Source organism: Orbicella franksi, chromosome 1, assembly GCF_964199315.1.
Source record: "Orbicella franksi chromosome 1, jaOrbFran1.1, whole genome shotgun sequence".
NCBI classification, from domain to species: Eukaryota; Metazoa; Cnidaria; class Anthozoa; order Scleractinia; family Merulinidae; genus Orbicella; species Orbicella franksi.
In genome coordinates this window covers 8,779,880-8,797,103 of record NC_138145.1, presented here as the reverse complement: position 1 = coordinate 8,797,103, position 17,224 = coordinate 8,779,880, and the positions used below count along the sequence as shown (strand labels likewise).

The following is a 17,224-nucleotide window of genomic DNA, read 5'->3' as shown; positions in this document are numbered from 1 at the left end:
CTCTAAACAACTCACCTGGGTCGTGGAAAGGGATCAACACATAGTTATACAAAGGCTTCGTTTTCCTTTCCAACGTTGTAGCTAGAATTTTCGCTGCTCCAGCGCGCACTTGAATCAGGTCATCATACATGCTCCCTGTTGTGTCGAACACAAACACGAGAGACGCAGCGCCTTCGGGAATTCCATTCGATTTCTGCGCGTTTGAAAATCCCCACGTTGGAGTAAAAACAAAGCAAAGAAGCCAGGCAAGAGCCGCATGAAGAGTCTTTAGACGAGCTTTCATGATGCCTTGAATTTAACGGCGAGAAGATTGTCGCTGAAACAAAAGGATCTGTGCAAAATCCGTGTCGATCAGAAGGTTTCGAAAGCGCCGCGAACGTAGAGTTTGCCTTCCAGACTTCGGATAGACTAAGCCAGGTAAAGCTCTAAATTGTAGCCAGTTACTATAATCCTTGCTGTAGATATCCGCTAATGGCTAGAGCTGCCAAAATCTATACTGAGCAGATTTTGATATAATCTCTCAATCAGGTGAAAATAGTTCCGGAAGGTTTGCGCAAGTCTTGAATTAGAGGCCGTTCACCAAGGGACATCGGAGTCAAGAAAAAAGTCCTGTGATGTGCATATGTAGTCCAGACTCGTAATGCACACACTACAAGTCGGCGTCAGAGCCTGTGGAATTGTAATCCTAAAATCATACTCAGTTTACACTAAAATTAATAATTGTCATTTGATACATGCTGAATACAGCGCGGTATGACCTCTCTGACTGAAGTTGTTTTCATCTGGACACGCACGCCGGAAATGCCCCATGTCCCTGTTATCTTGCGTCCGATAGCTGCGGCGGGATGAAGAGACTGTTTTATGGCAACGAACACTGTTATTTCTGTAATGTGCAAGTTGGAGGATTCTATTCGCAACGCGAAACGCGGTGAGCAGCGGAAAGAAATTTATGCCCAAAGAAATAACAAAAATATACCCAGCGACAACGCGGTTGCGGGAAAATCTATTTGCTGTCCACATCTTTAAGAGCATAAATGGAAAGTGCAAAACATTAACTTTTAGAGATTTTCTCAAAGTTTCAAGCCTGCCGCAGTCTGCAGCGCACTGAGGATGCCATCTTGGACGTGGGCCTGTTGGAACAGGAGGAATGAGTTCTATTTTGTGGTAAATCCGCAGTGCCTCTTTGAGCCCGCGAGAAGCACCAAAATTGCACCAACAGTACAGGGGCAGCGCGTCTTGCAGCGTTCCGTTCGAGACCACATGTTTTCGTCCGATAACTTTCTTGCTAGCCATGAAATCCGACGAACCTGAATCGGACAAAACCGTTTCCATTGACCAGATACAACCACTTATTTCCCGTAAACTACCTCGCGTGGTTACGTCGATTCCCGGGAAAAAGTCGCAAAATGAAAGCGACAATGATGGCGTTGCTAAGGCCACGATCACTCATTCTGAGAGCGGCACGAAGGACAGGAAGAAAGGAAGAAAGCTGGTGTCTGAGCTCACTAAAATGGAGGTGAAGAGAAGCAAAGGAAAGGACAGAAAAAGGAAACTGGTTCGGGGTCCATCTGTGGACACTTCGCGAGCAAGAGGCAGTTGCGATGTGGTGCGACTCGCTGTAAGAGAGTTGGGCTGGCGCGAGGTTTGTTTCTGTTTACGTTTGCTTAAAGTAGATTGCACATGAAAAAGTCTTTTTTACCCTGATGAACTGTAGATCTATGCAGAAAAAAGAAAATTGACGGTTCAAAACGAATTTTAATACAAGGGGTATTTTATTTCGAATTAACCTTGGTAACAGTCGTTCTAATTTGGAACGTTCGATCAAGGTGAAACACTATTATGTGCATAAACTTGATCGCTGTCGCATTTGATTTCAAGTAATTACTTAACTTTTGTTATGTTGACAGATACACTGTAACCAAATGGAGAGGCCATCCAAATATGATCTTGTTATTGTGGAATATTTATATTCGAAAATTATATTTTGAACGGGCTGGGTGTTAATGTGAAGAAAATTGGTTAATCTTAAATTCTGAGCAGCGAGACCTTTAATTTTTAATCACGCAATGCAAAATAGTTTCGGCTGCTGGAAGCTTATCCTCACGTCAAATATAATGGTGAATCAAGCCAGGAAAATAAGTCTATATTATACAACAGAACGTGTACATTTTTTTGCAAAAAGTACAACTCTCACCGAGTAAATAATCATTTAGATGGTCTCGTCTCGTCTTGGGAACAAAAGCACAGCATGCGGCCAGCTCTGCTCTTACAATCCAAAACATTTTAAATCTAAGTATTCTTTTATAGCTTTTATATTGTGTTGTTTTAAATAAATGTCTTTGAGCGATATAAGCCTATAGTGTAAAACACTGTAATGTTACTTCGATTGCGAGATAGCGATCGGGCTAGAGAGCTGGAGAGGATAAGTTGCATGCGCAATAAGAAAACAACTTTATTATTTCTCAATTATATCTTCTTTATGCGCATCTGTATAATTTTTTTTAAATTGAAGTGTCCCTTGGGTCGTCGGACTGGGTGTGACTTTTACTGGCTTGGCGGACACTTTGAGATGCCCGAGTTTCCAGAAACTGGACAGCTTAGTAAATTTTTTGGTAAGATCTATTATTGAATGTCAATATTTAAGTGACTGTTTAAATTTGAACTATTTTTTTTAATTATATTAAAATGCGTATCACTAGTGTTTTGTAAGTCCCCTTTAAACTAGCCTACTATGCAGATGCCCTTTGGTCTTGCAATCTCTCCTCAATTCTATGTATGGCAGGCTATCTTAAGTTTATACTTCCTGTGTGCAAAATATTCTGACTATTTAATTCTTGAACTAGGCATTTACTGAGCTCAGTGAATGTAACAGCTGCCAAAGCAAGCCACAACAGCTGAAAATATTAGAACTTTGTTATCATAATTAATTGTTGGAAATTTTTATTGAATATGTACCCAGATCTCACTTTGCATGACCTGGATCAGGATCGTCAATGGAGCTGATGAATATGGGACCAGAGTGGATTCATCAGTTCCATTGATGTTCTATGATCTGAGTGATCTTGGATCACTGATCCAGATCCAGATCAGCCCAAAGGAATGCACCTTTTACTGCAAGTTTGATGCTTGGCCATGGCAATTCTGGGTTCAAGAGGAATGTTTATTTTCCATAGGTATGTCAGAGGCTGCCCACAAAGTAGAACTAACAAGACACATCAACAGGCTACAATTCCTTTTTCCTCATGAATTTACCTTTTATCCCAAGACCTGGATATTACCAGAGGAATATGGAGAACTTACTGGGTACATGTCTAAAGCAAAGAAACCACCCACTCTCATTGTAAAGCCCGATGGAGGATCACAGGGAGATGGAATATTTTTGATGCAAAATGTTCATGATGTACATCTTAGTACTGCCCTTGTGAAACCATGTGTTGTCCAGGAATATATCGCAGAGCCATTTCTTCTAGAAAAGTTTAAATTTGATCTTCGGATTTATGTTATACTGAAGAGCTTAGAGCCTTTAGAAGTGTTCATCTGCCGTGAGGGTATGGCACGTTTTTGCACCGAACACTACCAGCTGCCCACATCTAAAAACATCTTCAAGACTTACATGCACTTGACAAACTATTCTCTCAACAAACATAGCGCAGGGTATGTGCAAAGTGATGCCGATGACAAGGGCAGCAAGCGCAAGTTAAGTGCCGTCTTCAAACAACTAGAGAAACAAGGGTGTAACATTCCACTTTTGTGGGCTGAAATAGACAAGGTTGCTTGCAAGACAATAATTGCACTGGTACCTGTTCTCAAACTTCAAAATCAGATTGCCAGTGCTGCATTGAAGCAAGATCTCAGATCGTTTCAAATCTTAGGTTTTGACATCCTGTTGGATAAGGACCTTAAACCTGTCCTACTTGAGGTGAACTCTGCTCCAAGTTTAAGGATTGACTATGAGGAAGAGGTTGCTCCTGGTAAAGTCAAGTACTTTGTAAGCACTACAGATCTGGATATCAAACTTCCAATTGTGAAAGATGCCTTGTCGCTTACATGGCAACACAAGAAAATGTGAGTACCATTTGTGGTTGGCATAAGATTAAATGCATCTATGTGAAATTCAGTGCAATTACATATGTAACTCAACATGGCTGAAATGCTGAATGACATCAGTCTATCAAGATCCATCTGGACTGAGAATTGTTTTTGACACTTCAGCCAACACAAAACTGTGGACTAGTACCTCAAGCTGAGAACAATGTTTCTGTGGATGAATCACAAACAGTTCCCACTTTTGCACTAATGGCTATACTTTTCCCCAATTTCCCTCTGGTTTAGCTTGGATTTTATACTTTAGTTGGGTCTCCAGGGTAAAAAAGAAATAATTAAGAAAGTTCACGCATGGGCCTCTGGAGTATGCAGTCTGGTACCAATTTGTGTGTACATTAAAGAAGGTAAACATTTTTTTCTCAGGGATAGTTTGCCAGATGTGTCAGGTTGCCTGTGTCAGATTTATCCTAAACTGGATTCCCAGTTAGATCACCTGAGAGTTGTGGAAAGGTGTCTTGCACTCTTCAAACACTTTGTAGGTGTCCGTGTGTCCAACAAGATGGGACCCACTTCTTTCAGATTGATGGCAAGGTACAGTACCATAAATTGTACTGCATGTACTAAACCATTACATTACCTTGTACTTACCCTTACAAAATTGACAGTTATGAAAAGGAAAGGCCTATGAAACCTTTTTTAAGCCAAATTATTGTTCTGGTTTACGCACCATGCAATTAAGTCCAAGTCAGAATTACCGGTAAGTAACTAAATCCAGTCAGTACTGTTACTCATCCTGGATGGGATGGCAGTCTATCATGTTACCGCAACCCCCTAGAGCTCTCCTCCCTCCCCTCCACCCTGCATTTTCAGCTCCCAGAACCTGTGTACATGCTGCTTTAGATGGAAAACTCACTGCGACAGTAATGTTGCTTAACTACAAATACATGTAGACACAATAAACCAGGCCAGGAACCAACCCCGCACCTATTTGCACTAACCAGCAGCTCAGGTACTATAGTTCTCACATCTAACTAACCATTGGTAGATCTAACAGATATTCATCAGACATATAATTTTTCTTGCTTTAGGCGGTGCCACCTGACAGACTTTGGCTTCTCTCTGGCTGCATTTGATATCATGTTTATTAACATGAGTCGCCGCCATCCAGGCAGCGAGTCTGGTCGTGCATCTCTCAACTTCAATGGCTTCTGTGAATCACTCATTGCAGTAGGACATAAGAAATTTGCACTGACAATGCGCAAGGAGCCTGTGCAAATACTATTAAATGTTTTGAATCACTGTGAGCAACACTTAGGAAAAGCAGCAAATGCATCAACACGTAGAAGAATGGCTGAACCTCCCTCCAAGCTGAGCAATCAAAAACTGCTGAGTTGCTTCCACCTTCCTCTAGCTACAAGTGCTTTTAGTTTATAAATAACAAACACGAGAACATAATAATTATTATTGCAAGAAGCACCACTCGATCAGCTGGACTACCTTCAGTTCTACTATCACAACTAAATATTAAGCAGTTACAGAGAATGCATGCACTGGATCAGGGCCTTGAATGGTAAATCTGATACTTTTCAAGATGGTAAGACTGAAATCTTTTCTGTGACCTCAGAGACTTTCATAGCCCTGAAAAAGAAATGGACCTTTTCGGCAATATGGCAGCCATTTTGAATTCTATTGTTTGAAATAACTACTACATGTATGTACGAGATGCTCATGCTCAAGGATAAATTAGTAAACTATGTATTTGCCCCCTAAGCATCCCATAATAGCTACTTAAAACTGTTACACTAGAATTCAAAATGGCCACTGTATCTCCGAAAAGGTCCATTGGGCGACTTTGATTGTGAACAAGATGATCCTTAGGCTTAACCCCTTAATTCTAGGGCAAAGTTTTAATGTGACTCGACCACCACCCTAAAGCAGAGGGTTGCACAAATTAAGAGTTCCAGTAAAGAGTTCTCTTGAACTCTCTCAACTGATGTTTTCATCAGGGTTTTGGAAACATTCACACTAAAATCTTAATGTCACATGTAAATGCAAAATGAATTCATATAATTGTACATGTAGCATGTAGATAAAATGATGTATTAAATAAGGAATAATTTATGATGAATAGCAATTTAAATGTACTTTATAATAATTATTGTAAAGTGGTATATTGCACATGTAAAATGTATTTCAAAGAAAATTAAAAATTGTAATTCGTTATATTCTGCTAAGTAATAAATAGAAATATTGTTTCGAACTTAGGGAAAAAATGCAGACTCCAGAGATCATCGAAATTCCAGTTGTCAGTTCCCACTATCCATCATAACTCACATGGGAACTAATACGTAAGTTAATATGTTTTTGAGCCGAGGAAGGTAATCCAGACACTGATGGCCTTATTTCTGGCATTTATTTTTAGTGTTTTCAGCTGGATGTTTCACCAAAAAGTCAATAGTAAAGACCAAAGATGGGATCATTCAACTTCCAGGTGTCATCCACAACACAAAATCACCTGTGAACGTTGCCATTCTGTATGTAATCTCACTCTTATATAAGGGAGTTTTTTTTTTTATCTTGCCAACTCTTACTCTGACACAGACAGTCTGGAAAATACTGTATTCAATACAGAAAGACCCTATTGGCTTGCCACTGAATAAAGACTTGTAGTCATCTTAAGAATCAAGTAAAAAAAAATTATCTACTGTAGAATCAAGTTTTTACAAACTTTGTCATCAGCTATTTTGAGTAAAGTAGTTAGCAAATCAGTTCACTGAATTCACACAAATTCAACTATAATTTCAATACTTAATATGTCTTTTATTGCCAGTTCCACCAGATCCTCTTTACAAGCTAGATTTGCATTTACATTTAACCCAGTCACATGGATACCTTACCACATGAACAATTAGTCTGGCCCCTGAATAGACTAGTGTACGAGTTAGGCCAATGTGTTTCTGAATGTTATTTACCTGTAAAAAATAACCTGAAAGTGTACATACATGTAATTCCTAAAACACCATAAGATTATCAAAAGCAGAAGTCCAATAAGCAAGGCATTTCATACCCACAAGGAAACCATTTGTAGTAGGTCAACTTGATTATAATAAATTTCCTTAACCTAAGCTCCTCGACCTTCAATAGCAAAGACATTCAAGTGCACTTTGGTGTTCTTTACTGTACTTTACTGAGTTTTGTTTACTTTCAAATCCAAATTTTCTTATTGCAATTGAATTCACTATTTAAATAAACCAATGGCTCTTTAAATTCACACTGAATACATTTTGGTTACACATGTACTGTACAGTGTGCAGTATTTCTGGTGTTGTACAAAATATCCTTATTTGCTAAAAAATAGTTTCCTAGATTCTTTTACTACATACCAAGAACCACAGTTATCACTGAACATTAGAAATTTCCCTGGTCTATTAGACAGTATCACTGCCTGTCAGAAGTAAAGCATTTGTTACATTTATTAGTCGTAATTACCAGGGTTGAATTGTTGTAATTAACCTACACCTGTCATTAATTTGTGCTCATTTTCCTAGTTCATCTTTCCATTCCTTCAGCTTTTTTGCACCATTTTCTAATGTGCTGTCCTCCTGGAATTCAAAAATTCCAAAAAAAAAATTTGTTGTTAAAAATTAATTTCAATTAATACTGATTCTTTTAGAAAATTAGAACTAGATTGCATGCACATGTACACACAATGCACAGTGAGGAAGACCTAGTAGCACCTTCCTGTCTTGTTTGGTTTTAGGTCAGAATTAGAGGTTTAATTAATACTTCTACATGTATCTTAACAACAACAACAACAACAACAACAATCTTTATTCACACCGTTCAGGTACAAAAGAAAGGTAAGACAAAAAAGAAACTATAGAAAACGTAATGATAGAGATTATATAACTATATGTTCAATTTGAGTCAGTGTGCAACAGCCAAAGTAGCAAAGCTTTCGAGTTGGCTGCTGCTTACTGTATTTACAAATAAAGAAAGGAAGGAATGAAGGAAACAAATAATAATTAAGACTAAACTAATTCACAAAGCAAGAAATGAAAACAGGAAGAAAATACCACGTTAAAGATTACTTTTAGAAAAGTCAAAAAACGATATTGGATATGATGACAAAATGAATTATAATTGGAAGTTCAAAACTATGACTGACAATTGAGGAGATGATTTTGATCTTAATCGCACTCTTCAGTATAGTTTTTACAACAAACTTGGAGAAAGAGAATGAATAGACCTTTGCATACAGGTAGCTGTACATGTATGGTTCACTCATTACATACTCCACATTTTCAGATTTGTTGCTTTTTTGCCAAAATATCAGGGCCAGGTTGTTCAAAGCCAGATTAAGCTAACCCAGGATTAGCAAGAATTTTGATTTCAGTTTTGTAACTTTTCAATGAGGTTTTCTGTATATTATATATTGTTTGTCCTTCAGTTTTGAGCTTGCGTAATTTCAAAGTACACAAAACATAAGCAGTGAAAAACATTTTTACACAACAAAAATGAATACTTCAGTTAACTTTTAACCCTGGGTTAGCATTAACCGGCTTTCAAACAACCCAGCCCAGGTCTACATGTAACTAATCATGCGTGGATCTGAGTACACATTAATTTTAAAATGTTTAGTTCTTGCTCTGTTCACATGTGAAAAATAAGACATTAAGTTTGCCTGTAACACAAACAAATGCAGAGAAAAAAAGACGTGATTGGCATCCATATTCATTTAAGCACTTAAGAGGTATTAATTAAGCGTTACATGGCAATAAAGTTGAGACTCGTAATCTGTATGTATACTGACCTTGATAAAGCAAAACCTAATGTACTTGGCTCCAAAATGTTTATGTTGAGGTGAATAAAATGCAGATGGAGGAATAGCACAAATTCCCTAAGAAAAAAACATTGAAAAATCAGCTACATGTATTAAAGACAAACATTTCAGTCAAGGATGGTTGAATTTCATTGCCAGTTGCATATTAAACAGCTGAACAATTTCACTACTACATTGTACAGTAGTGTTTCACCATGTAACTGTACCGACCAGCTACAAATGGAATATGTTTGCAACATCACTTGAGACACATGGCCCATGACACTGCACCTTTAAGTTGTCTTTTCCTACCTTTTCTTTTGTTAACCATCGCACAAACTTGTAGTCATGGGGATCATCACTTTTGTCATATTCATCAAAATTCACATCTACAAAGTGCAAGCTGTATGTTAATCATTGAAGAGATTGAGATCAAGCTGTTCAAACAAAATTTAAGTTTATTTTCATGACTCATCAATATCACCTCACTATAATCACTATAATTTAGTCAGGTAATAATAGTTTTGCTGTCAAACCCCCTCCCCCTAACTGGTCACACCACCTTTAATATGCAACTAAGCTTTGATGCTACAAAAGCACACACATATATGTAAATACCATCTAATATTAATGATTCTGCATTAAATTACAAAAAAACCTAAATGGTTATTAACCTATATCTGATGTGTCAGCCATCATAAAATAGCCTCCTTGAGGAATAATGGGCTTGAAGCCAACATCAGTTAGAAGCTTGGCCATTATGTCACGTTTTTTCTCCAACATCAGGCTAAGTTCTTGGAAATATGACTTTTCTGTTCCAATTAATGGAATTTCATGTTCAAAGGCTTGACCAAGGGCTTCCTTGAAACATAAATTAAAAGAATTAATATAACCAATTATTTACTAGTTTAAAAAGTGGAATCAGTAGCTGTTGTGAAACTTAAGCCAGACAAATTAGTAAGCTTGAATGGGATTCAAACCCATACAAACTTTATTTCAAGAGGGCTACGCTAAATAGTGCATACCACTGATAAACTTGTGGCCCTCAATATCACAGCAGTGCTCTACCAACTGTTACTGAGGAGCCTACTAAGTCTATAATTCAAATAGAGATTGAGTTGGAGCAGTGCAAGAGAGCGAGAACATGCACATGCGCTTGGACCCTATTATTACACTGCACTTGACCATCTGCTATGCAGGTTACCAAATGAGAAACCAACTGACCTACCAACTTCTATCTAGCAACTGTGATCAAATATTACTTCCATTAAAGGAACAGCTCTGCAGAAAAGTACAGAGTTGATCCATGGTTTCAACTTGAAATTGAGTTTAATTAACAATTCACATGTTTTCCCTTCAAGGCAAGACACAATTGTATAGATAAGCTACCATTGATGGTTGATGTACAGTGTATAGTTTTAATCCAGAGTTTTTTACAAAGTACGGGACAATGTGCTTTGCATCCCTCACTAACCACTCGACTAGACAACTATTCTGTACCTGTGTTGGGGAGGCAGGGTGTAAGTGTTACCTGTGTTGGGGTAGGTAGGGTGTAAGTCACTTGTGACTGCACTGTCTGGAGATTTTTTATTAATTCTTTAGGACCTATGGACCAGCCAAGCTGAAACAAAGAAAAGAAGAATTCAAAATATTTGGCAAACAATTTTTCTGCTTAATGCGATAGTACAACAGTAAATTGACAAGAATAGTACATCATTCAGTAACTTACCTTCCAGCCTGTGATGCTAAATGTTTTCCCTGCACTACCAATTGTTATTGTCCTTTCCCACATGCCAGGTAAAGTTGCTATCAAAAAATGGTACAAAATGATGCTATTATCAAGTTCATACAGTGTAGTTACAGCTGAACCTCTCTGATATGTCAAACTTCCCACTATTTTTAAAACTGATAAATAATTTCCATCCGTGCTTGGTTATCTTGAACCTTTGCCATCTCAAAAAATTATGTCAAATTTTTTTGTTATTTCTTCTGAAGGTTTGACCAAGACAGGTTACTGCGTTGTAATTAGACATAACAAATAAGAACCACATCCCAAAATTGCATTTAAAAACTCACCGATCCTGATGTGGTGCTCTCCACCATAAACAAGCCACTCATAAACTTCATCACTGATACAGATCACATTGTATTTCTTGCACAGATCAGCAATCAACTGCAGCTCATCCATACTAAATACCTTTAAGACAGACAGTTTCAGCAAATCATTAACTATTTAAAGATACAAGGCATGTATTTTTATAATGCCTTAGAAACATCAGAAATTTGAGCTTTTTGAGCTAGTATACGTGTGGTAACTTAGTCTTTCTAGCCCATCTTGCTTATAGCTTTTGACACCCCACTTTGAGCTCTGTAGTATGAAGCAACTATGGGTATTGCTACACCTGTACTCTATCTGGACGGAATGCTGGTCCATCACAGCTAGGTTATGCCGCAGCATTCTGTCAGGTTGTCCCAACAATTCACTGCTACCCATTTCTGCTTAGCTGGGTTGAGACAGGCACTGTGAGAATATTATTAAAGCATGCTACCAAAGAACATATCACAATGACCTTGGCCAAAGTTTGAAACCTGCACCATTCTAGCTATCTAGAGCCTGAGTATGTCGAACCATTAGACCACTGTGCCTCACAAATTTCAAACTTAATCAGATTTTATCTTTACCTTGCCGACAGGATTATGAGGAGTGTTGATTACTATGGCTCTGGTCTTTTCACTAAATGTTGACTCCAGCTCCTCCTTGTCCAAGACCCAGTCCTTTGTTGAGGTAGCATTTTCTTTCTGTCAACAATGGCATTATGTAGCTATTAAAAAATATATTTGAACCTGAACTGATGACTAAATTCTAAAAGAAAGAGTCGCAATTTACATGTATATGTACTTACAGGTCTTAGAGGGACAAACTTGGGAATTCCACCAGCAACTGATATTTGGGGAAAATAGCAATCAAAATATGGTTCAATAAGGATGACCTGTGAATTGATCACCAATATTATCATTTAAAGAACTACAAAATTAATTGTGAGACTGCAAGGCAAAGTAATAAAGATTGGTGTGGGATCTGAAAAGGCTGATAATCATAAGCTAACTACAAAAAATCCTGGAAGAAAGTTGCAGTCTCAGAAAAATGACTCATTGTACACATTTGGATAGTACATGTAAATATAGAATTAACAATGTGGCAAGTACATGCACCATAAAGTGGGCTTGTATATCAAAAACATCAGACAATATTGAAAACATCTGCTATCTAGGTCTACTTCTTGGAAACATTTATGCAACCTAAAAGCCCTCAGCCTTGAAAGTAATATATAGATTTAGGCCAGCCTAAAAGCGTAGCTCCTGGGCCGGGTTGTTCAGAGCCCGATTAAGCTAATCCAGGAAAAGGTAGAGTATTGATTTGAGTTTTGTAAATTTGCGGTGAGGTTTTCTCTATATTTTTTGGCCTTCTGTTTTGAGTTTTAATAATCACCATATACACAAAACAAAGCAGCAAACAACATTTGTACAGAAGAAAAAGTTATAATTCACTTAACTTTTAATCCTGGGTTAGCATTAACCGGCTTCCGAACAATCCTGCCCTGTTTTCAACAAATTAACATGACATGAGCCCGCGATCCAACCGAAAACCAGCAATTGATCAGCGGTCAACTTAAAAAAACACGTGACCTCGATGAGCTGTAAACTTGAGCCTGCCATATGGTCACGTAATACTGGACAGCGGATACCTTGTTATGATAGGTGTCAATTGATCATAACATGGATGTCCAATATCAAAGAAGTAGATGGTAAACCAAGGCTGAATGTCTCTGTCACCCTACTATTTGGAGTATGGCCGCCATGTTGCGCGACTCCGTCGTCGTCGTCGTTGCCGTTGTGCGTACGCGCCTGCGAGCAATACCGCTAGCCATGATAACCATGAGAAAATCAACTCATGGGTTTCCGTTTCTTTCTTATATCAGTATGGGGCTCCGCTTGGCGGCCCTTTGGCCGCCGGGGCTCCGCTATTACTAATATTAATAACAAAAACAGCATCATCCCTCATTTCCACTGCCCATACCCCCCCTCCCCCCCTCTTCACAGTCCAATCATCTCCCACCTAAAAAAGAAACCACCTTGACACTCGGGCCCTGCATATATGGTGCTATAATGTAAAAAATATTATCAACAAAAAAAGCATCAGTGTTTAAAATTCAACTTTACTTAAAGCTTACAGTACCTCATCCCCTGGATCAATCAAGCCTTGAAATGAACAATAAAGAGATTCATAAGCTCCTCCTGTTACTAAAATCTGCAAGTTAAATAAAGATTATAGTAAATTAACAAGTTTCATCATGGTATTACATACTTTTCAAATTCATAACTTGGGGCTAAAATGGATAAGTCTCCCAGTCCCTTTCAATGGTAATCTATCTTTGTCTCATTGAAACTACTGTCTATTTTTTAGAGAACTAGTTTATTGAAGCACTGTGGTATGCAATGTTGAAAATAATGAACGGTGGATACCACATCTTTAAGTGTCTTTACATTCTTAGGTAGTCTACAAGACTACCATTTTACACAACTTCGATTTCCTCTTTTTGCGCCATCTAGTATATCACTAACCTCAGATAATGGATCAATTTCTCTCTTCATCAACATGGTGTAGAGTTTTCCAAGTGCAGTAATTAATCTTGGATGACCCTGTTGATAGGTGAAGTTACAACTAAATATTTTTATATTAAACTTATGGAACAACATGTACCGTCATGTTTACAAGGCCCTCATCTGATTTTACCGTCACCTCAAGTTCATTGAATTTTCAATATTAAGAAAAACTAGACCATTCATTTTTATCAACATAGCACTTCTAGCTCATAAATATAAACAAACTATTAAATAGATATTACGTTTCTTTTCTGCAGTACTGGACTAAGCCACTCTACTAACGGACGGGTATATCTAATAGCTTGAATGAGCACCAAAATTAAAGAAATTAAGAAGTTCTATTTTCCCTCCTGCAAATTCAAAGCTCAACACTACTGGTGTAGTTTAAACCATTATTGAAGCAGGGATAGAGTGGCAAGGAGAGTGCTTGCCTCCCACCAATGTAGCTCAGGTGTGAATCCGAGATCAGATGTTTGTTGCTTTTTGGTGAGAATTTTTCTCCAGGTTCTACAGATTTCCTTCTCAAATAAGATCATTCTATCTACATGTAAATTCCAATTTGATGGTAATCCAAGGACCTAACAGGTTTTTTCAGTTGCAAGACTATCTGAGCTACCTTTGATTTGAAACAAAGTTTATTGAATCCTACATATACAATCGCTCGTTTAATACTGCCATTCTAAGATTTATTGATTGTTCCACTCACCTGACTTCTTGTGTATTGATCAACAGCAGCATCAGTACTGGCCACCACCTTCCCAAGAGCCTCTTTTACAAAGTGAGGGGTATGAATATCTGGAAATCCCTAGAAAGACAGCAAGTACATGTGGGTCTTCTTTATACCAGGGGCCAGTTGCCCAAAGGGTAGATAACTCTAAATATGCTAGACAAATCACTATCCAGTGGAAAAGTATTGGCAAACAAACTACTGTACAATATCACTATCCACTGTACAGTGTTATTCATCCTTTGAACAACCAGATGTTTAAGTACTACATTGTACAATTAAGAAATTCGTATTTTTGCAGTGGAAATTAACAGACATGTATAAACTGAAATAATTATTCTGGCAGGTATATCATTATCTCACCTGGCCTAAATTCACTGCTTTGTAGTTTCTCGCTAAAGCAGAAAACTCGACCCTACAAGAACCAAAAACAATGTCTTATTATTGCAGCATGCTTGGCAAAGTGGAGCCCAATGTAGTCCATTATCATAGAGTGATTTACAAAATCTGTGATCCAAGTTCACTCAGATCATGGAACATCAAAGGAACAGATGAATCCACTCTCGTTGCAACTGCGACCAGAGTGGATTCATCCATTCTTCTGATGCACCACTATCTCAGTGAACTTGAATCACTGATCCTGATCCTGATCATGCGCCCTTAATAAACAAAGGATATACCATGAACTGGAGAGAACAAGAGAGACTAGAGAGACATGAAAAAGCTTACTGAGTCAAGTGAAAATGCGAATAATAGTAATAATAATAATAATAATAATAATAATAATAATAATAATAATAATAATAAATAGATATAATTAGCATACCATACATTCTTGTCATGTCCAATAATTCTATCTGCTGGTTTATATAAGTCTTTGGAACTCATTTTTCTCTACAAGAAGAGCAGATTGTCATTTACTTCAAAGTCTGTTTACTATACACCTTAACCAATTCATTAATGACAAGTACAGTTTTTACATTCACCAGTAAGCCCTAACATGCTTTCTGGCTGCCTTAACTCTTTAACTGAGGTAAATCTTTTGAGGGACCTGATATATATTTTAGAGCTTTCACCGATATTCACCAGTTCTCACACAATTTTTCAGTTGCCCACATCATTCTTTAGACTCACCCTTATTACTGAGTTTCTTCAACATCTAAAGGGACTGAAAAAAGTGACTGAAAAACCTATAGAACCTAAGACCTCCAAGAAAAGTTTTCGTCATGTAGTATTTAAGATTTCTGCATTGTTTCAGTTTGTGAACAAGTAAAGTTTGGAAAAAAATTACAAGTACTAATGGTACCACGATTTAAACTTTTAAAGTGTAGGATCAGCTTTTTACGTCGATCGATAAACAGCTTATGTTGTTGTTTATGCACAGATGATGTATTGAAAAAAATGATCATGTCAGGCCACGATTTGGGAAAAATTAAATAAGCCCCCCCCCCCCCCCCCTCCCCCAACTCTATTAAGCGCCCCCGGGCACTAATTCGAGGATTTACGATATGCATATGTCTAAGTAAACGAGTAACACGCGGGTAGGTGTATGTATTTCCGTATAAACAAGCTGCTCAAGCTTAAGCTTAGTTTTAAAGTTCTTATCTACAATTAAAAAAAAAAAACGTTGCATCAAAAACCAGGGAAACGTACTATGGCTAACTTCTTACTCTAGAAGCGTTGCAGACGAGAGGAGAGCGCTATGAAAAGTTGTCTGGACCGCAAAAGTGCCACATGACATGAGAAAATCAGCTGATCGAACTTTGGAATTCAATCATATATTCAGGCCAAAAAAAACATCACTCATGGCTTCCAAATTAAAACTGAACTACGCAGCAATGGGAAAAATAACAAAAAGTGATAAATAACCTTGTAATTACTAGTGTCCCCTCTTCTCAACTCTTCCTCGTAGAATGACCGAATGACGGCAATGAAACTCCCAGGATGCTTTGCCTGCCTTAAAAAAAAAAACTGGTGCCTAGATTCTTCTCGGCGTCCGGGAATGTTCAGTCAGGAGCGAGCATGCATTTTATCACATGTGATATGCTCCCTCGTTCAGTTCAACACTTTATGTTAATTAATTGCAAGATTAACAATTTTGTGGGCATATAGTTGGACATACACAAGAACAATTGTCTTCTTTTTCTATGGAAAAGAAGTTGGGCGGCAAGCATCCTTGATTGATTATTTGCCGCCATTAAATCATATGTCAAATAACTGTCACAGTGCTTCTGTATTGAGCTAAAAGGTCTAAAAATGCATATTAGAACAACGATTTCTCTTGCCTGCACCTGTCTGCCCCCCATGCACTCACCTTAATTTTCTTTGTTGATGTTGTTGTCACGGTTGGAGGTGTGTCAGAGGTGTGTCTGTCATGTGATGTCGAATTTTAGCCAGAAAGCGACAAATTCATCTTCCTTAAATTTATCACTGTACTTTGTACTATGGGCATCTAAAGAGCTTGGTTATCTCTATCGTCGGGCATTTGTCCATTTACTTTCAAAAAGCGATAAATAACAAACTTGACGTAATCGTTTTCATTCCTCTCGGGCGGAATTTCTAAATTGCATATATATGTGTTCTATCTTTCACTACAATTACGTATCGGTAATAAATCGATGGATTATCAAATGAACCTAAAAATAAACGATCTGTAAAGAGAAACATTAACAATCAAGAACAATCAAGCGGCAACCTTACGTGTACGTACGTTTTGTTGATATCTCCATTCGTTGACTGGACACAATATTGTACACCTTCCATTAATGAAAAGCTGCCTGAATAGCTGCCTTCCTCTTTGAATGCCAGTGATCATGCTGAGTTGAAAAGTCTGTCGATCCTGTACTGGTCAGATCATATGACTCTTCTATAAAGTTCCTGCATGATTTTGAAATATTATATTTTTGCTTCCATGTTTTTGTGTTCAAATTACGTGACAATTTTACATAAGGCCTGGAAACGAGGAC

At 37.8% G+C, this 17,224-nt stretch overlaps 3 protein-coding genes across 7 annotated transcripts in view; 1 reads left to right on the top strand and 2 right to left on the bottom strand.

Annotated features, from left to right (window-relative positions):
• Positions 1 to 295, bottom strand: part of LOC145488052 (hemicentin-1-like) — a 31,957-nt gene extending 31,662 nt beyond the window's left edge. For 2 of the 3 annotated variants that reach the window (XM_081466823.1, XM_081466831.1), the window contains exon 1: positions 16 to 295. In XM_081466823.1, coding sequence (XP_081322949.1) covers positions 16 to 283 — 268 coding nt within the window. In that variant the 5' untranslated portion in view covers positions 284 to 295. Of the gene's footprint in view, positions 1 to 8 lie in introns of all 3 variants that reach the window. The other variant, XM_081466846.1, reaches the window with a different exon arrangement.
• Positions 296 to 1,288: 993 nt separating this feature from the next.
• Positions 1,289 to 6,162, top strand: LOC145488084 (tubulin polyglutamylase TTLL11-like). Its single transcript, XM_081466870.1, has 5 exons — positions 1,289 to 1,642; positions 2,513 to 2,612; positions 3,174 to 4,065; positions 4,468 to 4,635; positions 5,133 to 6,162. The coding sequence occupies exons 1-5, from the start codon at positions 1,292 to 1,294 to the stop codon at positions 5,476 to 5,478; spliced, it is 1,857 nt and encodes a 618-aa protein (XP_081322996.1). The 5' UTR covers positions 1,289 to 1,291; the 3' UTR covers positions 5,479 to 6,162.
• A 93-nt stretch (positions 6,163 to 6,255) lies between these two features.
• LOC145488094 (kynurenine aminotransferase-like) lies at positions 6,256 to 17,206 on the bottom strand. Of its 3 annotated transcripts, XM_081466881.1 has the most exons (16): positions 16,969 to 17,206; positions 16,573 to 16,627; positions 15,085 to 15,152; positions 14,622 to 14,673; positions 14,238 to 14,336; positions 13,490 to 13,567; positions 13,104 to 13,175; positions 11,770 to 11,856; positions 11,549 to 11,665; positions 10,943 to 11,063; positions 10,596 to 10,672; positions 10,398 to 10,487; positions 9,541 to 9,727; positions 9,179 to 9,255; positions 8,858 to 8,944; positions 6,256 to 7,646 (listed from the first exon to the last, which is right to left on the bottom strand). In XM_081466881.1, the coding sequence occupies exons 1-16, from the start codon at positions 17,019 to 17,021 to the stop codon at positions 7,581 to 7,583; spliced, it is 1,386 nt and encodes a 461-aa protein (XP_081323007.1). In that variant the 5' UTR covers positions 17,022 to 17,206; the 3' UTR covers positions 6,256 to 7,580. The 3 variants fall into 3 exon arrangements, with proteins under 3 accessions (XP_081323007.1, XP_081323014.1, XP_081323023.1); XM_081466888.1 differs by lacking the exon at positions 16,573 to 16,627 and having other exon boundaries at positions 6,259 to 7,646; XM_081466897.1 differs by lacking the exon at positions 16,969 to 17,206 and having other exon boundaries at positions 6,263 to 7,646; positions 16,128 to 16,956.
• Between the last annotated feature and the right edge of the window lie 18 nt (positions 17,207 to 17,224).

Excerpts from the sequence above, each read along its gene's own strand:
- LOC145488094 (XM_081466881.1), bottom strand. The coding sequence starts at position 17,021 with ATGGAAGGTGTACAATATTGTGTCCAGTCAACGAATGGAGATATCAAC. Across the intron at positions 14,337-14,621 it reads AAGCAGTGAATTTAGGCCAG|GGATTTCCAGATATTCATAC; the intron begins GTGAGATAATGA and ends CTGTCTTTCTAG. Across the intron at positions 10,673-10,942 it reads AGAGCACCACATCAGGATCG|CAACTTTACCTGGCATGTGG; the intron begins GTGAGTTTTTAA and ends ATTTTTTGATAG.
- LOC145488084 (XM_081466870.1), top strand. The coding sequence starts at position 1,292 with ATGAAATCCGACGAACCTGAATCGGACAAAACCGTTTCCATTGACCAG. Across the intron at positions 2,613-3,173 it reads ACAGCTTAGTAAATTTTTTG|GTATGTCAGAGGCTGCCCAC; the intron begins GTAAGATCTATT and ends TATTTTCCATAG. Across the intron at positions 4,066-4,467 it reads ACATGGCAACACAAGAAAAT|GGATAGTTTGCCAGATGTGT; the intron begins GTGAGTACCATT and ends TTTTTTTCTCAG.